The 23,127-nt window shown below is 38.9% G+C and overlaps 1 protein-coding gene across 2 annotated transcripts in view; it reads right to left on the bottom strand.

The window, feature by feature from the left end:
• Rassf (Ras association family member) overlaps window positions 1-23,127 on the bottom strand; it is a 285,214-nt gene that overhangs the window by 202,531 nt on the left and 59,556 nt on the right. For both annotated transcript variants that reach the window (XM_090370595.1, XM_090370596.1), the window contains exon 3: window positions 11,832-11,968. In XM_090370595.1, the coding sequence (XP_090226721.1) occupies window positions 11,832-11,968 (137 nt within the window). The remainder of the gene's footprint in view (window positions 1-11,831; window positions 11,969-23,127) is intronic.

Here is a 23,127-nt window from a genome sequence, read left to right on the forward strand (position 1 = left end):
CCACTAATAACATTAGTCCACAAAGAGCAGCACCCATTACTTACCACCCACTGTCTTCTCCCGCTCAACCATCCTTTTATCCATTGTAGCAACTTATCCTTAATACCATTCTGCTCCAATTTGTACAATAGTCTTCCATGCGCAACAGTGTCAAAAGCTTTCCTGAAATCCAAATATATGATATCAAAATTATTTTTTGTATCCTGTTCCTTTGTAACCACATCATAATATCCTATCAAATTTGTCAGACAAGACTTTCCCTTAACAAACCCATGCTGTGTCCGAATTATTGCTGCAGTCTTGTCTAGATGATCCTGCAGTGCATCTTTAACCAGTGACTCCATTATTTTACCCGGAACAGAAGTTAAACTAACTGGTCTGTAATTACTCGTGTCACCCTTCGATCCCCCTTTGTGAATTGGGGATACATTTGCACATCTCCAGTCAGTGGGGACCTCCCCTGAGTCCAAGGATGCTCTCATAATTATGGCTAAGGGTTTGCTTAGTTGCTTTCCCGCCTCCTTTAATATAACTGGATAGATCCCATCCACCTCAGGTGCCTTTCTTATGTTTAACTACTACAATTTCTCCTCCACTTTGCTCTCAGTTATTAGAAAATCATTAAGCACCCTGCTACAATTTGATAACCTTCTGCCATTTTAAAACCTTAATAACTGCTCATGTGTGAATGTAGATGCAAAATACTCATTCAGTTTGTTTGCTATCTGAGCAGGATAATCAACAGTCGAACCATCGATATCAAGTGGACCAATCAGATTCATCCCCTTCCTTTTAGAGTTTATATAAATAAAGAAATCCTTGCTGTTTTTCTTAGCATCTTTTGCCAAAGATTTCTCGTAATCTGCCTTCGCCTGCCTAATCTCCTTTGTGACCTGATTACAGACTATCTTATATCTGCCATAGGCTTCTGAGTCGCTTGATAATTTATATGCAACCCATGCATTTTTCTTCTCTGTCACGAGTCTCATTAGTTCATTTGATAACCATTTAGGCATAAACCTTGAACAATATTTCTTAATAGGTATGAAACTTTTAGTAGCATCCACGATTAATTCCTTGAATGCTTCCCACTTAAAATTTACTGTTGGTAACATTGTCAGTTGATCCCACTGTACAGAATTTAAAAACTGTCTGAGACCACTGTACTCACCTTTACGGAAGCAAAAACCCTTTCCTTTACCCCTGATGGTAATTATATCTTTAAGTAAATCCCACATTAGCACACTGTGATCACTGCCACCTAGTGGTTCCTTTATCTGCAAATTCGTAATTCACGAAATGATCACTGCTTTTAACCAGATCAAGAGTATTACCCTCTGTGGTTGCTTCTCGAACATGCTGCTGTAGAAAACAATCATCCAATAAATCCAGAAAAGTCTTACTAGTGTGCGAGTGACCAACCCACAAATTCCAGTCAATAACTGGGAAGTTAAAATCCCCCTTTGTAAGACATTCTGATTTACTAGCCCACTATTTCTCTGTACAATTGTTCATTGTACTCAATTGAGTCATTAGGCCTATAACACACTCCTACTCTTTATTTTTGCTTTCGCAGTGCTTATGTCACACCAAACTGACTCAACAATGCACTGTTCATCTATATCAACTGGATGCACTTCTTTTGATTTTATGTTTTTCTTAATTAACAGCATAACACCTCCTCCCTTCCTATCCTTTCTGTACACATTGTACTCCCCAAATTCCAATTCTGCATTGCAGTTCTGCATTCTGTGACATGTTTCTGCTATCCCAACAATATCCGCCTTTGATGTCTTGACCAACACTTCAAATTCTTAAAATTTATTTACCATACTTTTAGCATTGGTATACATGCAAGCATACATGCTCCTATTCACCCAAACACATTCCATATACCCACCTGTTTCACGATGACTGCCATCAGTCCCTGAAACCCCCCAACCCTTAATCCAGGTCGCTACTAATTCTAATAGAAGTTATGCACGAATCGCCTTCACCTCTGCCTGCGGCTACTTTTAACCTTTTAGTCTGTGAATCCCCCCCAAGCTAGCAATTTTCCCACCCACCTAATACTGCATCGATAGTATCAGCAAATATTCTTGCACCCTTTCTATTTAAGTGTATCCCATCCCTGTAGATGCAGTCTCTCCTGTTAACAAGCACAGACCACGCTGAAAAAAATTCTACCCCTTGTACCTTGCACATTCCCTCCAGGGCTGAATTGATTGACAAGGCTCTCATCATATACTCACTCCGATCGTGTCTGGGCAGAATTGCAGACACTTTCAAATTTAACCTTAATTCACGACTTTTTTGCAACATTGACCTGTACTTGTTACGTAAATCTGCAGATCTCCTACTCCTAATGTCATTGGTGCCAATGTGTACAACAATATTACCTTTTGTGCCCTTAAAAGATGATATATGCTTTACGTCATCAACCTTTGCCCCTGGCAGACATACCCTGGTCCTGTTACATCTATTCTTTCTTTTTTTTTTTTTTTTTTTTATGAAAACCCCAAACACGAAAGGTATCAAAACCTATAGTACTTAGTACCATGCATGGGTTGAAGGAGAAGTATGGGGGGAGAGGGATGCCGGAAACTTTGCTCTAGAGACTAAACATGGGTTTCACCACTTCAAGCCTCCAATAAGCAAAGTGGTGGTATTTCACCGGTTGATGAAAGTCATCTACCACCTTTTTACACAATATATTCCCTGTCTCCCTGACAATAGAGTCACCAACAATAACTAGTTCTTTTGGGACCAGCATATTCTGCCTTGGAGATTTCCGCTGTGTTGGCTGATGCCCAGGAGTGAGCTCTGGTGTTCAGTTGGGCAGCTGAGAACTTGACGGGCCCCTCATATTAATTTCTTTGAGGGCATCATTAGTTGATGCCTAATTTCTAGACACTCTCTGGCACACATAAAGACATCCTCCTTGGCTAGATCATGTTCTGTTCCAGAGAGTTCGGCAAACATTTCACAAGTTGCACATTTTTTTAGACAGTGATGCGTTGGAGAATTGCCCCCCCCTCAGTTCTCCCCTGAGTCACAGCACTCCCGACACTTTGTGTCCGTTGATCTGCTGCTCGTCTGGGGCATGATATTTTAAATTAATAAGATCAATAAATTTAATTAATTAATTGTCAATACTACGCTATCTAATAGAATCCTAAATGCAGTGATGCATATTATGCTATATTACTATACATTAGAGCTGCCTAGTTACCACAATTAAAAATTTGAATTCCCTACTACTCTATACAAAAACAATGGCTGCAAGATTCGAACAAAATAACGGTTTTACGTATATTAAGTAGTAATCTACAAAAATTCTTTATCTAAATTAAAAATAACCAGCATAACAATAACTATAAGACTACATATAAAGTACAATATAAAATAACAATTTTTGTCATATGTGGATGCTGCTGATATTTCACTAAAAGTTTCTCCAAGAAAATTGCCTATTTCTTTAGGGGAGGACAGTTCTCGTCCATTTCTAATCAGGATTGGAGCAGTAAATGGAATGTATTTATTATTTAATTGTTGAATTTTTTTCCATATTATCTGACTGTTGGTGTCCTTTGTGATTGTACTAGCAAACTTTATCCAACAGTCTTTTTTTGCTTTTCTTCTTAGTTGTCTTGCCCTTGCCTTTTGTTTTTTATATAATATGAGGTTGGCTGTTGTGGGGGACCTACGAAACTGATTCCAGGCTTTATTTTTCTCTCTTTTGGCACTATTGCAAACCTCATCCCACCAGTGTTTTGCCTATCTATGTTGGTCTGCAGAGTATTGAGGAATTGTTTCAGAAGCTCCTGCCAGAATATTTATGGTAATGTGCTCGGTGACTTTGTTTATAGATTGTGTTTTTATAAACTGATCATCAAAGGACACACAGTTTGAGTATTTTGCCAAATTTGCTTTTGAGAACTTCCATTTTATTCTGTGGTCGGGATATTGGGATTGTTTTGTTTTAATTTTGCATATAATTGGAACATGATCACTGTTGTGTGGATCTTCTAATATTGACCACTCCATACTGGGGAACAGTATGGGAGAGCAGATGGACAGGTCAATTGCTGAGGTGGATCCTGTAGGAAGATGAATATAAGTGTGATGGCCAGTATTTAATACGGTTAAATACTGTTGGTTCAGTAAGGTCTCAATCAGATGTCCTCTTTGATCCATGCGGGAAGATCCCCACAATGGATGATGCCCATTGAATTCACCGAGAAGACAGAAGGGTGTTGGCACTTGAACTATAAGATCTTCTAGTTCTTTTAGTGTGACGGGACTGTTTGGCAGAGGGTATATTGAAACAAGCGTTATTCCAAGAGCCTCATGCACAGTAACAGCTTTCAAATCCGTCTGTAGAGAGATAATTCGAGAGGGAATTTTAGAGATTACTAAGATCGCCACCCCTCCATGTGCAGATCTTGCAGTATTCCTGTCTTTTCTACACATTGTGAAGTTTTTGATTGAGAGAGTTACTTGCGGCATTAAATTGGTTTCTTGTAAACAAACTATCATCGGATTATATTTTTTAATCAGGTCATATAAGTCATCTGTATTGGCACGCATGCCTTTACAATTCCACTGAAGTATGTGCTGCATTACACAGTTTTTGGAATTGTGTTTTGATCTGTCTGCTTTTTTTTTTTTTTTTAGCAGTTTGTTTGTATTGTTCAGTTTAATGTTTTATCTTTTACTGGAAATGCCGGACGCTCTGTATCCATATCTGCATGAAGATGTAATATAGTTTCACTTCTTTCAACTTTGTTGTCAACATCCATATGTACGGGGGATTTTTTGTTGGTCTGGATATGATCCATTGGTGCAGATTTGTCTGCTTTTTTAGTAATTGCAGGTATATTGGGTGGAACGGATATTAGAGTATTACTTTCTTGTTCTTGTAGACTTTGTTTGGCAGGTTGCGGCTTAGCATTAAGCAGGGACCTGGCCCAATCAGCAATTGAAGTGTTTGGAGGGACTGAGATGTCAGTCTGAATAGCAATAGAAACATTCTGTTGAGCTGCTTGTGCATATGTGCGTTTCTGCATAAACTGCATGACGTGCTTTTTTGCTTGATGGTATGTTACCTTGTTTTCTGTTTTGTATATTTTTTCACACTTTCCACAATTTTTTTGAATATGCCGGATGATTACCTTTGCAATTGGGGCAGGTGAAGATGGTTACAGTACAGTCAGCTTGGGTGTGTTCTGTTGAACCACAATTTGGGCATATCATAATGTCACGGCATGTAACCTGGGAGTGTCCATATTTCTGGCACTTATAACACCTCATGGGATTCGGTATATATAGACGTATGCGACAATTTAGATACCCTCCTTAAATTGTTGTTGGCAAATTTGGGGTACTGAAAGTCAGTATTAGGTTCCATGTTATTAATTCCCCATCTTTCTTGATTGATTAATATTCTCTATGCTTGTATGACTCTTTGATCAGCCAATACTTGCACAATTTCTTCCTCTGAGAGATGTTAATGAGGTCCCTCTCTGCTATAACTCCTTCGGAGGTATTCAGAGTGGCATGTGGTGTAATTTTCACTGGTATTACACCAAAGGTGGTCAGATTCATTAATCTTTCTGAATGATGTGGTTTTATTGTTTCTACCAGTGGATCTTCAGACTGTAGACATTTTACCATCTTTGGTGTTCCTGCAGCATTTTCCAAGCATTTCTGAATTAGAAATGGGGATAATTTTCTCACAGGATAGTCCGACAGTGAATGTACTAGGAGAAAGGCTGGATGGTCTTGTTGACATGGATCTTTTTTTGCCTTTTATTTTGATAATGGTCACAATCAGGTTGGTCCATATCAGTAGGTGAACTCAATGGATCAAGTGGAAGAAAAGTTTCTTTCTCCATTTTATACTCCTTTTGGCCCTGAGGGTTGGTTTTACCACTCAGGTTACCGGCTCCACCACAGGGAGGCAGGAGTAATGCCACAAGTGGCCAAGCGGTTGTTAGGTTAGTTGGATTAGTAACTCTAATAAGAATAAAAGGAAAGTTGTCTTTTCTTTCCTGACTTAACTTACTACTTGTAAGATGAAGTCTACAATGATTTTTGAAAGAATTTAAGAGAAAGTAACTGGAAACTTAAACAGAAGAGTGATTCCTTTAAAGGAGAACTCTTTAGATCGCTTTATAGAGCTCTGAAATCGCTTGGCCACAGAAATGCTTGGCACCTGGGGCCACATCAATGTAGAGGCCATGAGTTGATGTTCTGAATGCACTAAGTGCAATCCTCAAAGTGCTGTGTTGAACTGGATCAAGCCAGCGCAGTGCGCTTACCCTGGCAGAACCATAGACAGGAGCACCACAATCAAGACGGGATCTGATTAATGCCCTGAATAACCAAAGCAGGGAGGTACAATCTGCACCCCATGTTAGGGAGGATAAAGTTCTAAGTATATTTAACTTTTTTATATAGTAAGTACGTAGATTTTTAATATGGTCTAAGAAATTTAATTTGTTGTCAAGGTTTAATCCTAGAAATCTGATGTTAGTAGTGACTGGGATGGAGACAGAAAATTTGAAATTCAGGATCCAGATGAAGTTTTCATTGTCTACAAAAATGGATTACAACTGTTTTCTGATGAGAGAGTCGGTAGCCATTGAGGCTGGTCCATTGTTGTATTTTATTTAGTGATATCTGAAGCTGTCTTTCAATAGATCTCATGTTTTGGGAATGGCAGAAGATGGAAAGATCATCTGCATAAAGGTAAGTCTCAATTGTGTTTGGAAGCTGTTTAGTGATGGAATTGATTCTAAGAGAAAAAGAGTAGCACTCAATACTGATCCCTGTGGAACACCTTCTTCCTGAATGAAAGTTGTAGAGACTGCATGTCATCTCACTTGGTATCTGACTTGGAACGATCTAAAATGTAGAAAATTCTGAACAAATCTGGAAAAGTTGCCCCGTAGACCGAGAGCATAAAGATCACTAAGTATGCCATGCCACCATGTGGTGTCAAATGCCTTGTCTATATCTATTGAAACCAATACTAAATCTTCGTGCTTAACGAAGGTATTCCGAATGAAAAATTCAGCCTTGACCGTGAGATCCAAGAATGACCTGTTTTTTTCAAAAGCCGTGTTGACTATGGCTCGTTAGATGTTCTGACTCAATGATCCAGACGAGTCTACTGTGGACAATTTTTTCAAGGATTTTGCTGAGGCAGCTTGAGAGAGATATTGGTCTATAGCTATGGGGGTTGGATGGATCTTTTCCAGGCTTTTTAGGAATGGATCTTTAGGAACCGCAAAACAATAGAATGATGCCAAGAAGCTGGATAAATATTTTCTAAAATAATGCAATTGTAAAAGAGCAGAAGGAGGGACAAAGCTTTGTCATCAAGGTGTTGCAGCATGACATAATAGATCCCATCCAGTCCGGCAGCACCATTGTGGGCTGTTTTAATAGCACGTAAAAGTTCAGAATATTGCCGCGGTTTGTTATACGGTAGACTTAGAGTAGTTTGGAAATTACTAGTAGCATGCTGTCCTTTACTGTTTTTAATTTGCTGGAAAGATGTAGTATAAGCAGATGCTGCTGATATTTCAGCAAAGGTACTTCCCAAAGCATTTGCTATATGCAAGGGACTTGGTAGATCTCGCTCGTTCCAAGAGAGGACTGGAGATGGTATGGTTGGAAACTTACCAGATAGCTATCTAATTTTTTTTTAAAATTATTTTGCTCAGTATTTCTGTTGATGCTGGATGCAAAATGGATCCACGATTCTTTCTTGGCTCGCCTTTACATGAAACGTCCTTTTGCCCTTAATTTTTTATAATTTATCAGATTGATTGTGGTTGGATATTGCCGAAACAAATTCCAGGCTTTAATTTTTGCTATTGTGCATTCCTTATTCCACCAATAATTATAATGTTTTCGGCCAGGGGGATTTTATAGTGGTATTGTGTCTTTGGCCACATTTAGGAGATGTTACGTGATGTAATCTGTCACATCATCAATAGGCTGGAGACGGATTTGTTCCTCATCAAAGGATATTGATGACTGGAATTCTGCCCAGTTTGCTCGGACAAATTTCCTGCAGGGTGGATTTAGAGGAGTCTGTGCTATTAATATGTTACATACAATTGGGAAGTGATCACTGCCCATAGGATCATTAACAACATACCACTCTATGGTCGGGGCCAGTACTGTAGAACAAATGGAGAGATCTACTGCTGAGGTTTGTCCAGTTGGGAGCTGAATGTGAGTGTGTGCACCAGTATTGAGTAAGACGAGATTTAGTGCCTCTAAAACGCTTTCAATGAGTCGACCCCATCTATCTAATTTAGAAGAGCCCCATAAGGGGTTGTGCCCATTAAAGTCCCCTAATATACAAAGAGGTGGAGGCATCTGTATAAAGTGGTCTTCGAGATCTTTTAAACAATAAGTATAGTTTGGTTGTAAGTAGACTGAAACTAGTGTTATTGCAATATGGAGAATTATATGAACAGCAATAGCTTCTATTTCAGTTCTATTTCTAGAATATTCTTCTATTTCTAGAATATGTTTAGTTGGGATTTTTAAATTTATTAGGATTGCCACACCACCATGGGCAGCATTAACTGTATTATGATCTCTTCGATAAAGGCAATAGTTCTTTATCGAAGTAGAAATTTACAAGGTTAGGTAAGTTTCCTGAAGACAAAGAGCAACTGGAGAATATCAATTAATTAGATTATGGATGTCATCTGTGTTGCAACAAAACCTGTGCAGTTCCATTGTAAAATACAAGGCATTATTTGTGTTTAATTGATGGAGCTGTATCTGACTGCTTTTTGAAGGTGACTGGCTTATTACGTTCCAGTTTTTGTTTATCTTTTTTGGAGAAAACTGGCCGGCCAATTTCCATTTCTTCTTCTTCATCATAGATTTCTAAAACAGGATCTTCCTGTATTGATGTGCCATCTGTGTCCATGGTTGTGTCCTGGATATCTTTAATTGCATTTGAGTTTGTAATATGCAATGTGGTAGCACTCTTTGAAGGAGGAGATGCTGCTGGTATTGTCAGAGGAGTATTATTTGGCTGATCTAAGAGTTTGGGTTGTTGCTTACATATACTTGGTTGTTGTTCAGAGAAGATATTTCTAGCCCAATCAGAAATTTATTTATTAGTGGGAACCGTGACATCGGTTTGAGTGGAGACTGTTTGATACTTTTTTACGGCATTGGCATAGGTTACATTTTTGTTTATAGGAGGTACAACTAATTTTCTCGCTTCTTGGTAACTTACTTTGTTCTTAACCTTGTATTTTATACTTGTTTTCTCAGTTTTCCATTTTTCACATGTCTCAGAATATGCAGGATGATCACCCTTCAATTTGGTCACGTCATTTTTGTGGTCATACAGTCACTTTGTATGTGATCTGAGGACCCACAGTTAGGGCAGACAGGAACTCCTCTGCATACAGTTTGTGAGTGGCCATACTTTAGGCTTTTGTAGCATTGTAAAAGATTGGGAATGTAGGGGTGAATGCAGCAAAGTAAATAACCTGCTTTTACAGAGGAGGGCGAGTTGGGTGCACTGAAGGTGAGAATAATATTTCTGGTTGGTATAAGTTGATTATCTTTTTTAGTCATTATATGTTTTGCTTGAATTACATTTTGTCCCTGCAGTTGCTGGGTTATTTCCTCCTCTGTGACATGCAAAAGGTCCCAACTGGGTATGACACCCTTAGATGAATGTAGGGTTGCAGGAGCAGATATTTTTATTGGAATGCCAGCAAAGTTTGTAAGCTGTAAAAGCTTCTCCGAATGCCTGTGGTTTGTAATTTCCACTAATAAGTATCCTGATTGGAGTCTTTTAACAGTCTTAAGAGATCCAGCAATACCTTCCAGATGTTTTTGTATAACAAAGGGAGACAGTTTGCTCATAGGCTGACCAGTGAACGAGTGGAAAATTAAGAATGATGGGCAGGGTCGCTCCATCTGATTGGTCTTCTGTCTCTTTGGATTGTCATTACCTAGGTCATGTTGGTGTCATAGTCTTTGTAAGTGTCAGATCTCGAACTCATAGGCTCTTAGGGTGGATAAGAATTTTTATCCATGAAGGCTCCTTTTGGCCCTGGGGGTTTGTCTTTATAACCCAGGTTACCAGTCCGGCCACGGGGAGGCAGGAGCAGTGCCACGAGGTGACGAAGCAGCTGTTAGTTGTGTTAGTGAGAGATATGAAAAAGAAACATAAAAGTGTCTTTCCTTTCTGGGCCTTTGCCTTTGCTTCCTGTGTGTCAAAGAGCTACTTGAGTAGAAAATGAAGAAAACAGTAATCAGAACAAAAAATAATCTCTGTAGGACAAAAGCTCTTTGAAAAGATCGCTATATGAAATGCACTATAATTGCTTGGCCATGGAATGCTTGGCACCCGAGGCCGTAGAAACTGTGATTATTTGGTATTCCCACAAACATGTGGCTCAGAGGGCTGTTCTGAAAGTGTAACTTCTGGTCTCTATAAGGAAGTCACCTGAACAAAACAGTTTCACTGATTTAGGAGAGTCGGCCAACTGTCCCAAACACTTCTGGATAAAGAAGGGTAAAATTTTTCCTAGGGGCTTCTCACTAGTAGAATGAATTATAAGGAAGCAAGGTGTAGGACCTGATATTTCTTCGGTTCTTTGCTGAATTAATTCTATCTGCGTCAACATTTAATTTTTCTGACAGGGACTGTGTTGGGATCCCAGAAGAAATACTTTTATCAGGATTCATAGTTGTTTTAATTTTTGTTCAGTGCATGGCTCCCCGCCCACCACAGGGCCCAGACGGGATGCTAGCCACTACAGGGCAAGCAATAAATGCACCCATGAGTGGGACGGCAGGTCACCCAGACACTATACCTGAATTGCACCCAGCCAAAATCCTGTCCCTCAGACCATAAGGGTAGGGGCATGGCATTGACGAGGTTGACCCTTGCAAGCAAACCCACTAACCGATTGATCCTGGTAGAGCCATCCAGGACCGCCCATCTTGTTGAAACAGGGGAAAGCGGTGTTGAAGCTGGGCCCCTCAACCACCAGGACCAGGATTCCTATTTCTGAGTTTCCATGGGCCACACAGTGCATCGCAAACACATCAGTTTCCTGTGATATTAGCCTGGAATCTAGGCTTAGGGTGTTGGATCCTAGTGGTGTTAATCTTGAGAACCAGCAGCATCACTGGGAGTCCCCTCACCATGTACCTGCATAGAGGCAACATGGTTGACTCTTGCATGGCTGTGGATAGTGGATGCTAATCTGGAGCATCACTGGGAGGTCCCCCCACCATGCATATCAAGGGCATTTCTGGCCTTGAACAAGGCCAGAAATGTTGGCCTTGTTGCCTAGCTCCCTGCTCACTGTAATATCAGATATAGCTTTCTGTTATCTCTCCTTGTTTCTAAGACTGAAATTTAAATTCAAAATGAAGAAATTTAATGATATTTAGGAGTTATATCAACAATCTCAAAAAAAAGAGGTACTGCAGAAGATAAAAAAACAAATCCAACTATAGTACAATTTCTGGAAAAGGCATATATTATCCCAAAAGAGGATTATGTTTAAGGGCAATACCGTGCAATAACTGATAAATGATTTTTTTTTATTATACGACAGAAATTTTTGGATGGCACTTCAATTTATCAGTCATTAATACCATGTAACATAGTTTTTCCAATATGTTCTACCCAGCATAATTATTACAAAATATTTTAAGATTTTACCCATTTTTATATAGAGATAACAAAAGAGAAACACAATTAGTGCATTTATATGATATGAACGTATAAAGACTTCAAAAAAGGAGGTATAAAATCTTACCTCGGAACAGGAGTGCCTTGTCTGTTCTCAACCTTACCAAAACTAGTATGCGCTTCAACTTGAGAACCATGACCAAATAAAGTAGGACCGAACAAAACGCTGTAGCAAGGAACGTGGCAATAAGGTACTCCTTTATGCTATGTGGAAAAAAAATATTAGAATATATTTCTAAATAAAATGAAATATAGTTAAATTGATCTTTATGGCTGGAAAAATTCATTTCAAATAAACAAGCACAATGCAAAAATACTAGCACTGCTACAAAAATACTAATACTGCTACACTGCCATATCAGTTCATGAAGCTTTTACACATGGCAAGCGTGATTGATCAGAAAAAAAATAGAGCCAGACAGGATCAACATGATGGAAATTAGCATTAGCAGTGACAAACAATGCAAGAAAGCAAGCTTACACCTCCTTCAGCAAAAAAAAAAAAAAAACCTTCCCATTTCATCCATCCATTTGCTCCAAAAAGTGTGTCCAGTTCTTCCTTGAATTTATTTAAGCTATCAATTTCCACAAAGATAGATAAAAGTTTGTTCCAGCAATCAACCATCCACTGACTAAAGGCAAACTTCCACACATCTATTCTGCAACTGCCTTTCCTCAATTTGAATTTATGCCCCCGCAATGCATAATCTGAGCAAGAAGAAAAATCCCATCAGCATTAAGCTTGCTCACACCATTCAAAGCTTATACACCTCAAATCAGATCAGCTCACAGGTGCCTAATCTCAAGATGCCGCAATTTGCAGAACTTATGCCTTTCTTGCTAAAAGCACCGTTTTATTCCCCTCACCAATCTCACTGCCCTACTCTGTACTCATTCCAGCAGCTCTACATCCTTCATAAAATGAAGCCTCCAGACCTGTATGCAGTACTTATGGTGTGGTCTGACCATTGCCTTATACAAAGGGATAATCACCTCCTTATCCCTGCTAGCAAAATTCCTGTATATCATTGACAAAATCCCATGAGCTGTTCTGGTAGCCTGTCTGCACTGCTAAGAAAACTTCATATCCAACTGCACAATTATCCCCCAGGTCCTTTGCAGTACTTTACATTTGTCAATGTTAAACTTCAGTTGCCACTTCTCAGCTCATCTGCCCAACCTTTTTAGAACCTGTTGCAGTAGCATACTGTCATTAACAACCCTGCCAACCTTTGTATCATCCGTAAATTTAATTAAGCTTCATCAATATCATTGACATATATAGAAAACAACAATGGGCCTAAAGCCAAACCCTTGGGGAACCCCACTAATAACATTAGTCCATGAAGAGCAATGTCCATTGATTACCACTCTGTCTTCTACTCGACCATCCTTTTATCCACAGCTACCTGCCCTTAATGCTATAATGCTCCAATTTGCACAGTAGTCTTTTATGTGCAACAGTATCAAAAGATTTTCTGAAATCCAAGTAGCAGTTAAACCAAATACAGGCATTCCTCAACTTAGGTACTTAATCAGTTTTTTCCATGTACGTAAGTCCATTTTGTACCTAAGTCCAACTTCGGTCTTATAGATACAAAATACATGTACAGTAAAATGCACTGAGATTATAACCCCCAACAAACTTAATCATGTACAGCATTTTACGATTTGTGACCGAGTTAAATGAGGCTGAAAAAACATACAATGAATAATAATGTAGAGTGCAGTATTTATTCAAAACTAATTTAAACTAAATACGATACGTAATTTAATTTAATCTACGATCAAATCACTTTACGACGAACTCTCCAAAATAAAATACCATTCACTATACGACATGCAGTAAGCGCTGGTTATTGTGATTACGTTTGTGAACTGAATTTTAGTTGTATTAAATGGCTATCTAATAAACGAAAATAGGAGGAATATTATTCTCAGGCTATAAAAGTAGATATAGAACACAAATTTATACTTTACTTCCTCCAATTAACAAAATTAAATGATGCATAAAAATCTGAAGAATATTTCCCACAGGTTGGCAAAATAAAAATAAATTTATGCTTACGTACATAACTTAATACTAATTGATATTTCTGTTCACTGACTTTTTTTTTTTTTTTGGTCGTAAAATTTAAAACAGAGAAAATAAGCAACCAATAACAAAGAACATGGCTGCATGTTAATATGATACGAGCAAGTGAGATATGGAGTAACAACTTTACAAAGCCCAAAAAATAGGAATGAAGAGAAGATTCTGAAAATTTATGATTTTTATATGATTGAAGATTTCGTTGAAGGGGAAGCACATCTCACCATAATAACGTAAAATTCCACAGAATTCCAGCTATCGGTATCATCCCGAATGCAATACGATCGACTTTACTACCCATTTTCAGTAGACTGCACTAACAGAAAGGCCCAATAAACCAGAACCTGCTAATTTTTTTTTTGTTTTATGGTAGTGACCTCCAGAAATAGCTTTAGAAAAATATCATGAAGGTGTTCAAAATTGATTCTTATAACCAAACATAACAACAGCTTTTTGCTCTGTACGTATCTGCGAGTTGTACGTAAGTAGAGGAGTGCCTGTATTCATTATTTGTGCAGCATCTAAATTTCATAAATTTACACCAAACTGAACAAGTATTAGGCAATACAGAATTCTCCCTGTGCTAGTGTAATACAATAATAATGCTGAATAAAAGGTTAATGGGAAGAGTGATTGTTACAGAGGCTCAAATCTTGGTCCTCCAAGATTTTTTGACCTTACTCCCACAGACTTTTTCTTCTCTGGCTTCTCTTAAAAATCAGGTTGATTCAAGCCCCACCTCTGGTCAACTTTTGGTCCTATCTCTGTAATTAATCTTTCATGCCAAAGCCAACATTCCTTTTCATAAACATATCACTAATGCAGCTTCACCTACATAAAAAAAAAAAAAAACTAGACTCTTTTTCTCCTGGTGTTATTTTTCTTTTAAGCAGCTACTCTCCACAAAATATATATCTACTCTAATATGGGATTTTCTTAACACACCCCAAATCATTTTCCAGAGATATTTCTGGGCATTGTTCTTTTGATTTGACATCTGCACCTATCAAAACATGTATATGTACTAGCTACTATTCATTATTTGGAGTTTAACTACAAACTCACAAAAAAAAAAAATTACATCTATGTGGTGCAACATTTTTAATTTTGAGTATAATGAGCAGAAATTGGTTATGGTGATTCCTGTTATATCAACCAACAGTATTTCACAATGAAATTTCAAGACTAAACTAAAACCCACGTACATACTACATGAAAAGGTTATAAAAACTTCACTTATAACAATAGCTTTCATAACAATATTACTTTCAGAAAAATGAATGGAGAAGCTAGCAGTATGCCTTTAGATAGTAGTGAAACTACAAAATCAGGGTGCCACAGTATTCACAAATGTTTCTCCCTGCCCAAGATCCTCTAAATGATTCAAGACGCAGAGACTGAGAAACAATTTAATATTTCTCTCCTGAGTACTCTCATGATCTAAAAAACTCAGAAAGCATCATATATAAAGCAATTGTTAATTACTTTAAGCAAGAAGGAATTCTGCCAGGTGTGACAAAATTTCCCAGACAATAATATAGAAGATACTCAGGAAAATGCAATTTCTTTGGCTGAATGTATTAAATGTTTTGGCAAATAAGAAAGACATAGTAAAGGCTAATGAATTTCATAATTTTATTCATGCAGCCAAAGATGGTAAAATTTCTAGAGAAACAATGGATGAAGAAATTGTGTAAAGTCAAACAAACTAGACCATAAATAATTATTGCACATTAAGGAAAATAGGACGATCCAAGGTTCAAATTCTGACTGCAAAAGAAGTGCTAAGTGCTGTAATGACATTACAGTTGGTTAGTTAGTTTAATTTTTTTATAGCAGATTGGGAGTTATTAGCATTAGCAGAGGCATTTGATGCAAGAAAGCAAGCTTATGCAGCATCAGCCAAAAAAAAAATAAATAAATAAATAAATAAATAATAAAAAATAACCACTTCCACTTCACCCCTCTGTTCATTCAAAATACCTGTCCAGCTGAGCCTTAAACTTATTTAGGCTATCAACTTCCACGACAAGGGATGGAAGTCTGTTCCACCAACCAACCACCCGCTGGCTAAAGGCAAATTTCCTCACGTCTATCCTACTTCTGTCTTTCCTCAATTTGAATTTATGCCCTCTCAGGTGATTATTCTGAGCAAGAGAAAGAATCCCATCAGCACTGAGCATGCTCAAACCATTCAAGGCTTTATACACCTCTATCAAATCACCTCGCTGGTGCCTAGTCTCCAGATGCTGTAATTTGCAAAACTTAAGCCTTTCTTCGTAAGAGCACCCCTTTGTTCCATTCACTAATCTTGTTGCGTTCTCTGTACTCGTTCCAGTATCTCTACATCCTTCTGAAATGAGGCCTCCAGACCTGTATACAGTACTCTAGGTGTGGCCTAACCATTGCCTTATACAAGGGAATAATCACCTCCCTATCCCTGCTAGAAAAATTGCTATATATCATTGACAATACACCATGAGATACTCTTGCAGCCCATCTGCACTGCTCAGAGAACTTCATATCTGCCTGCACAACCACCCCCAGGTCCCTTTCATTCTCTACCACTGTCAGTGTAGTACCACACAGTTGATACGTTGCTCTGGAGTTGCTGTTTCCCATATGTAGTACTTTATATTTGTCAATGTTAAACTTCATTTGCCACCTCTCAGCCCATCTGTTCAACCTTCCCAGATCCTGTTGCAGTAGCATAGCGTCAGTAGTGTCCTTGACAACCCTGCCAACCTTCGTATCGTCTGCAAACTTCGACATTAAGCTTGATATACCATCATCAATATCATTTATAAATACAGAAAACAATAATGGACCCAATACTGAACCCTGAGGGACTCCACTAATAACATTAGTCCACGATGAGCAGTGTCCATTAATTACCACTCTGTCTTCTCCCCCTCAAACACCCCTTTATCCATAGTAGCAATTTGCCTCCAATGCCACACTGCTCCAATTTGGGCAGCAGTCTTCCATGTGCAACAGTATCAAAAGCCTTTCTAAGATCCAAGTATATAATATCAAAGTTATTCCCTGCATCCAGTTCTTTTGTGACTGCATCATAGTATCCAATCAAATTGGTCAGGCAAGACTTCCCCTTAACAAAACCATGCTGTGTCCGAGCTATAACTGAAGTCTTGTCTAGATGATCCTGCAGTGCTTCTTTAACGAGTGCCTCCACTAATTTTCCTGGAACAGAAGTTAAACTAACAGGTCTATAATTACTTGTGTTGCCCTTTGATCCTCCTTTGTGAATTGGGGTCACATTTGCATATCTCCAGTCCATGGGTACTTCCCCTGAGTCCAAAGAAGCTCTCATAATTATGGCTAAGGGTTTGCTTACTTCCTTTGCTGCCTCCTTTAATATAACTGGATAGATCCCATCCACCCCAGGTGCCTTACTTGTATTTATCTTCAACAATTTCTCTAGATTCAGTAAGCTAGAGAATCAACACGATTCTCTAGCTTACTGCCAGAGTTGAATACACCTCTGGCATTCCCCTCGCTGAATAAATCCTCATGTGTGAATGTCGATGCAAAATATTCATTTAGTTTGTTAGCTACCTGAGCAGGATCATCAACAGTTGACCAATCTGATTCATTCCCTTCCTTCTAGAGTTTACATAAGTAAAGAACTCTTTGCTGTTTTTCTTTGCATCCCTTGCCAAAGATTTCTCGTAATCTGCCTTCGCCTGCCTAACCTCCTTTGTAACTTGGTTACAGATCAACTTGTATCTATCATAGGCTTCTGTGTCACGTGTTAATTTGTATGTATCCCATGCAATTATGCCACAATGCACCAAGTCAAAAATAAAAACAGTACTAAATGTGTTTCGTAACCTATACACAGGCTACCAAGTCAAAAGGGAAATATGTCCTAAGATAAATAGATAGATTTTTTTTATTTTTTATTCAAACGTGAACAGCAGATACATTTTCAACAACAACTATTTACATTCTATATACAAAGGGAAAAAAAAAGGAAAAATAAAGAAACTTTTTAGAAATAAATACAAACGTTTCAACATTTCAATTTCAGGAACTGAGAAAACAGTTTCTTGGCATTGGATCAGTCTCATATTTCATACGTTGAAGGCGATGGACTGTTCAGTGATGGTGAAGAGGTAACTGCCACTGTTTCATTTGCTATTAAGATGATCCACAGTTTCTGGTCTTTTGCAGTGGAATTCGAGTAGAAGCCTGCTCTGTAACTTCCTCCGTAGGCTCCACTTCAGATGTTGCGCCGATGTGTCGTTGTTGTTGTTGTTGTTATTGGGTTTAAAGACACAAGGGCATCTGAGGCCAAATTGTGTCTATTCATCGTTTAATTGCATGACCCTCTCTTTATAGTTGTTAAAAATTATACTTTTGTATAGGCCAATACATTTTAAGTATATTAAAAGTTCTTCAATATTTGCATTGTTTCCTAGGATATGAGATAAATCAGGTGATACGATAAGCCTGGAAATTGATTGAAAAGTGTTTGACCAGATGGTTGAATGCAAGGGACAATCAAGCAGAAAATGGCGGACAGTAAGCCGACTGTTAACAGGATGAACACTGAGGTGGGATTTCTCCCAATAGCAAGTGGAGATGGGTATGATGTGTATGTCCAATTCTTAGCCTTGCCAACACCACTTCCTCACGTCTGTTTGGTCTGAAGCAAGAGAGCCACAGCTTTCGTTCTTGTTTTATTTGGTAAAGTTTGCTGTTAGTATTCCTTTTCCATATCTGTGACCAGTTGTGGTAACATGCTTTACGAATAACAGGTTTGTAATCAGTGTATGGAACCTGAGGATGTTGTGAGAGAGTGGGTTGAGGATGTTTAGCGGCAAAGTCTGCACTTTCATTTCCCGGAATGCCAGAATGGCCAGGGATCCAGCAAAAGCAGATTGACTGATTGGACATACTACAGGAAAATAGTTGGGAATGAATTTCTTTCAATGTAGGATGAGAAGAGGAGAAATTCTTCCTTATGGCATTGATAGCACTGAGGGAATCCGTGTAAATTATTGCGGGTGAGATGCAAAGTTCAATAATCTTACTAAGTGCTAACTTGATGGCATAAAGTTCAGTAGTGAAGACACTGCATGATAAAGGTAATGTGGCTGAAATTGTACATGTAGGAAAAACAGCTGCAGCACCTACCATACTATCAGTTTTGGACCCATCAGTATATATTTTACAGAAATCAGAGTTAAGAGTAGCATGAGCTGACTGCAACTGTCTCATGTTATTGGGAGATATGACATTCTTCCCCCACTGGAGAAAATGTGTGTCATGTGAGGCACAAACATACGTCCAAGGTGGAATAGGTGCAGTTGTGTTCTGAAAAATATCAGCTAAATCAATGTTCCAACTCAGAATAAGATCTTTGATCCTGAGAGAAGCAGGTCGATTTTCATGTGGCTTATTCTCATAAAAGGAATCCCACTGAGTGTGATAAAGATACTCCCAACTGGGGTGCGATGGAAGACTCTGGATCTTAGAAGCATAGAAAAGCAATAATGTTTTTCTACGAAGATGTAATGGAGGCTCGTGGGCTTCGATATAAAGACTTTGCATGGGAGAAGTCCTGAATGCGCCCAGAGCAGTCCTCAGGGCACTGTGCTGGATGACATTCAGCCGATCTAATGTGCTTTTCCTAGCTGAGTCATATACGGGAGAACCATAATCTAAGCGTGAACGGATCAGAGATTTGTAGAGGTGAAGTAAGGAGTACCGATCAGCTCCCCACGACATGGATGAGACTGATCGAAGCATGTTCAACTGTTTTAGACAAGTAGTTCGTAGATATGTGATATGTGCTTGGAAGTTAAGCTTACTATCTAATATCAGACCAAGAAATCTGATGCTGTTTACTACTGGTATTGGACAATTGTTTAGCCGTAATTCAGGATGGTGGTGGACAGCACGTTTCTTACAAAAGTGAGTGGTGGTAGACTTTTGTTCAGCTAGTCGATATCCGTTGCGTGACATCCAGGATTCAATTCTGTTAATGGCAAGTTGGAGTTGACGCTCAATGGTGTTCATGCTTTGCGATTGGCAGGAGATGGCGAGGTCATCCGCGTACATATAAGCCTCCACAGTTTTGGGGATGTCTCTAGTTATGCTGTTGACTCGAATTGCATATAACGTTGCGCTGAGTATAGATCCCTGTGGTACTCCTTCTTCCTGAATATGGGGTGTAGACAGTACGTTCTGATAACGGACCTGAAAAGAGCGGTGGCACAAGAAATTCTGAATTATCTGAGGGAGATGACCCCTTAGTCCTAGGTGATAAAGGTCCATAATAATACCATGTCGTCAGGTAGTATCAAATGCCTTTTCAATATCTAAATTGACCATGACTAGATGTTGCTTCATGACAAAGGCGTTGCGAATATTCGATTCAGCTTTGATAAGGACATCAAGAGTGGATCTGTTCTTACGAAAGCCACTCTGATGATCTGTTGAAAAGGTTCTCTGCTTCTAAGATCCAGGTAAGCCTCGTATGTACCATTCTTTCAAAAATTTTCCCCGTGCAGCTTGTGAGAGATATTGGCCTATAATTGTTAACCAAAGAAGGGTCTTTGCCTGGTTTTGGTATGGCAAGTATGAGAGAATGATGCCAGGAAAGCGGATAGGCATTTTCTGAGAAGATTCGATTATAGAAAATTAATAGGGTACGTAAGTCCTCTTCAAGTAATTGTTTTAGCATGATGTAATGTACGTCGTCTGGGCCGGCAGCACTATTTGAAGATTTATTTAAGGATTCTTTGAGTTCTGTTATATTAAATGGTTGATTGTATGGAAGTGAGAGCCGTGTGGAGAAGTTAATTTTGCGGCGTTCTGCATCTGCCTTGATGCGCTGAAAGGAGATCGAGTAGGAAGCAGAAGCAGATATTGTAGAGAATGATTCTGCTAGCGCATTGGCGATTTCCTTAGGTGCCAATAGATCTTTCCCATTCCAACAGAGTATTGGAGAGGGTGGTCGAGTGAATTTTCCATTTAGTGCTTTAATTCTTCTCCAAATGAATCGTGGGTCAGTGTCTTTGGTGATAGTTGAGGCAAATGAGATCCACGAGTCACGTTTGGCTTTTCTCCTAATCTTCCTTGCTTTGGCTCTTTTGTATTCTATTAGATTATTGGTTGTCGGAAACTTACGGAATTTGTTCCAAGCACGGTTTTTCTCACGCTTGGCATTAGAACAATCTGTATTCCACCAGTTGTTATGGTGGGAGTACTTGTGAGGTTGTGACTTCAGGATTGAATTTTTTGCTGCATTTAGTATCTGATTGGTAATGTAGTTAGTTACGTCTTCAATTGGATGTTGCTGAACATAACTCCTGTCTAACTGGACCTGGGTACAGTAGCTCTCCCAGTTTGCCTTCTTGAACTTCCAGGTGGATCGGACCTCGAGGTTTGCAGTTACCCGTGTTTGTAATGAGCTAAGGATTGGAAAGTGATCGCTGTTTAAAGGATTGTTTAGCACTGACCATGACATACTTGGGAGAATTGCTGGTGAGCAGATAGACAAGTCTATTGCAGAAGTAGATCCTGTAGATAGGTTAATATAAGTGGGAGATCCAGAATTTGGTATAGTTAGGTTGTTATTATTCATGAATGTTTCGATTAATTTGCCTCTTGTGTCAATCGCAGGCGACCCCCATAATGGATGGTGGCCATTAAAGTCACCAAGAAGGCAAATTGGAGATGGTAGTTGCATAACCAAATTATCAAGTTCTGTATTTGAAAATGGTTGAGAACGGGAAATATATATAGAAGTTAGGGTAATTGATATGCTGATTGAAATACGTGCTGCCACAGCTTCTAGACTAGTTTGTAACTGAATTTGCCTGGACGGTATGTTTGATTTTATAAGCACAGCTACTCCTCCGCGAGCAAGAGACTCCGAAATCCTGTCTTTTCTATATATTGTATAATTTGTAAATTTTGGTGAAGCTTCAGATGATAAGAAAGTTTCTTGTAGACATACTCCTATCGGATTGTATTCAATCAATAAATCTTTTATGTCATCAGAATTGCTTCTTAGTCCTCTGCAGTTCCACTGTATGATATTAGACATTATTTGAGTTTAGTTGTGGTCGATTGTTCTGACTGTTTTTTAGAAGTGGAGCATTTCGATCCGTCTTGCTTTATTTTATCTTTTTTCGGGAAATAGGGGCGAACAGAATCCATGGTGTCATTTGCATGGAGTTCCAAAATGGGCTCCCCATTATCTGAACGCTCATCTACTTCCATACTGTTGGTGGGAGTTTCCATTTTTTTTGAACCTGTGTCAGATTTCCTTTGCTCTGTGTCATATGGGACCGATTCAGTATCACTAGGGATACTGATTGGGGTATTTGTAGCTTCGCTAGTTTTATTTTGAGGATTTTCTTTTTTTGAATTTGAAAGAGTAGATTTAAGCCAATTAGTCATTGAAGTATTAGGCGGAATTGATACATCTGTTTGTGCTCCAATAGATACATAGTTTCTAGTGCGAGCAGCGTAGGTTCGACTGCTAGGCATGCTCAACATAACTTGCCTACGTGCCTCAGGAAAAGTAACTTTATTTTCTATTTTATATTTTTGGATTTTTTTCCCTGTAATCCATAATTCGCAAGATTTGGAAAAGGCAGGGTGACTTCCCTTGCAGTTTGGACACGCAGCGGTTGCGGCCGAGCAATCAGCTTGAGTATGTTCTTTAGCTCCGCAGATGGAACAAATGGGGTCACCTCTACATGCCTGCTGTGAATGACCATATTTCTGGCATTTGAAGCAACGAACAGGATTCGGAATATATGGTCTAATACGACAATTCAAATAGCCAGCTTTGATTGAGGATGGTAAGTCTGGAGTACTGAATGTTAAAATGATGGTTCTAGTTGGAGTTAGATTCCCATCTTTTTTACTCATGATTCTTTTTACACTTGTTACCTTTTGACTACTAAGTTCTTGGAGTAGTTCTTCTTCGGAGACTGTAATTAGGTCCCACTCACTGATCACACCTCTTGATGAATTTAAGGTTCTGTGGGGAGTAACTGATACTGTCAGCCCCCCAAATGATGTTGTATTTAACAGCCGCTCAGAATGTTTTGAGGTGGCTGTTTCGATCAGGAGGTCTCCAGATTGTAGTCGCTTCACCATTTTTGGTGACCCTGCAATAGACTCTAAACACTTTTGTATCAAGAATGGTGATAACTTGCCTACAGGTTGGGCAGATAACGAATGTACCACCAAGAAATTCGGTATCTCATTTGGACATTTTGCTTCC

Source organism: Mastigoproctus giganteus, chromosome 3 (assembly GCF_048544385.1).
Source record: "Mastigoproctus giganteus isolate SK-2022 chromosome 3, ASM4854438v1, whole genome shotgun sequence".
NCBI lineage: Eukaryota > Metazoa > Arthropoda > Arachnida > Uropygi > Thelyphonidae > Mastigoproctus > Mastigoproctus giganteus.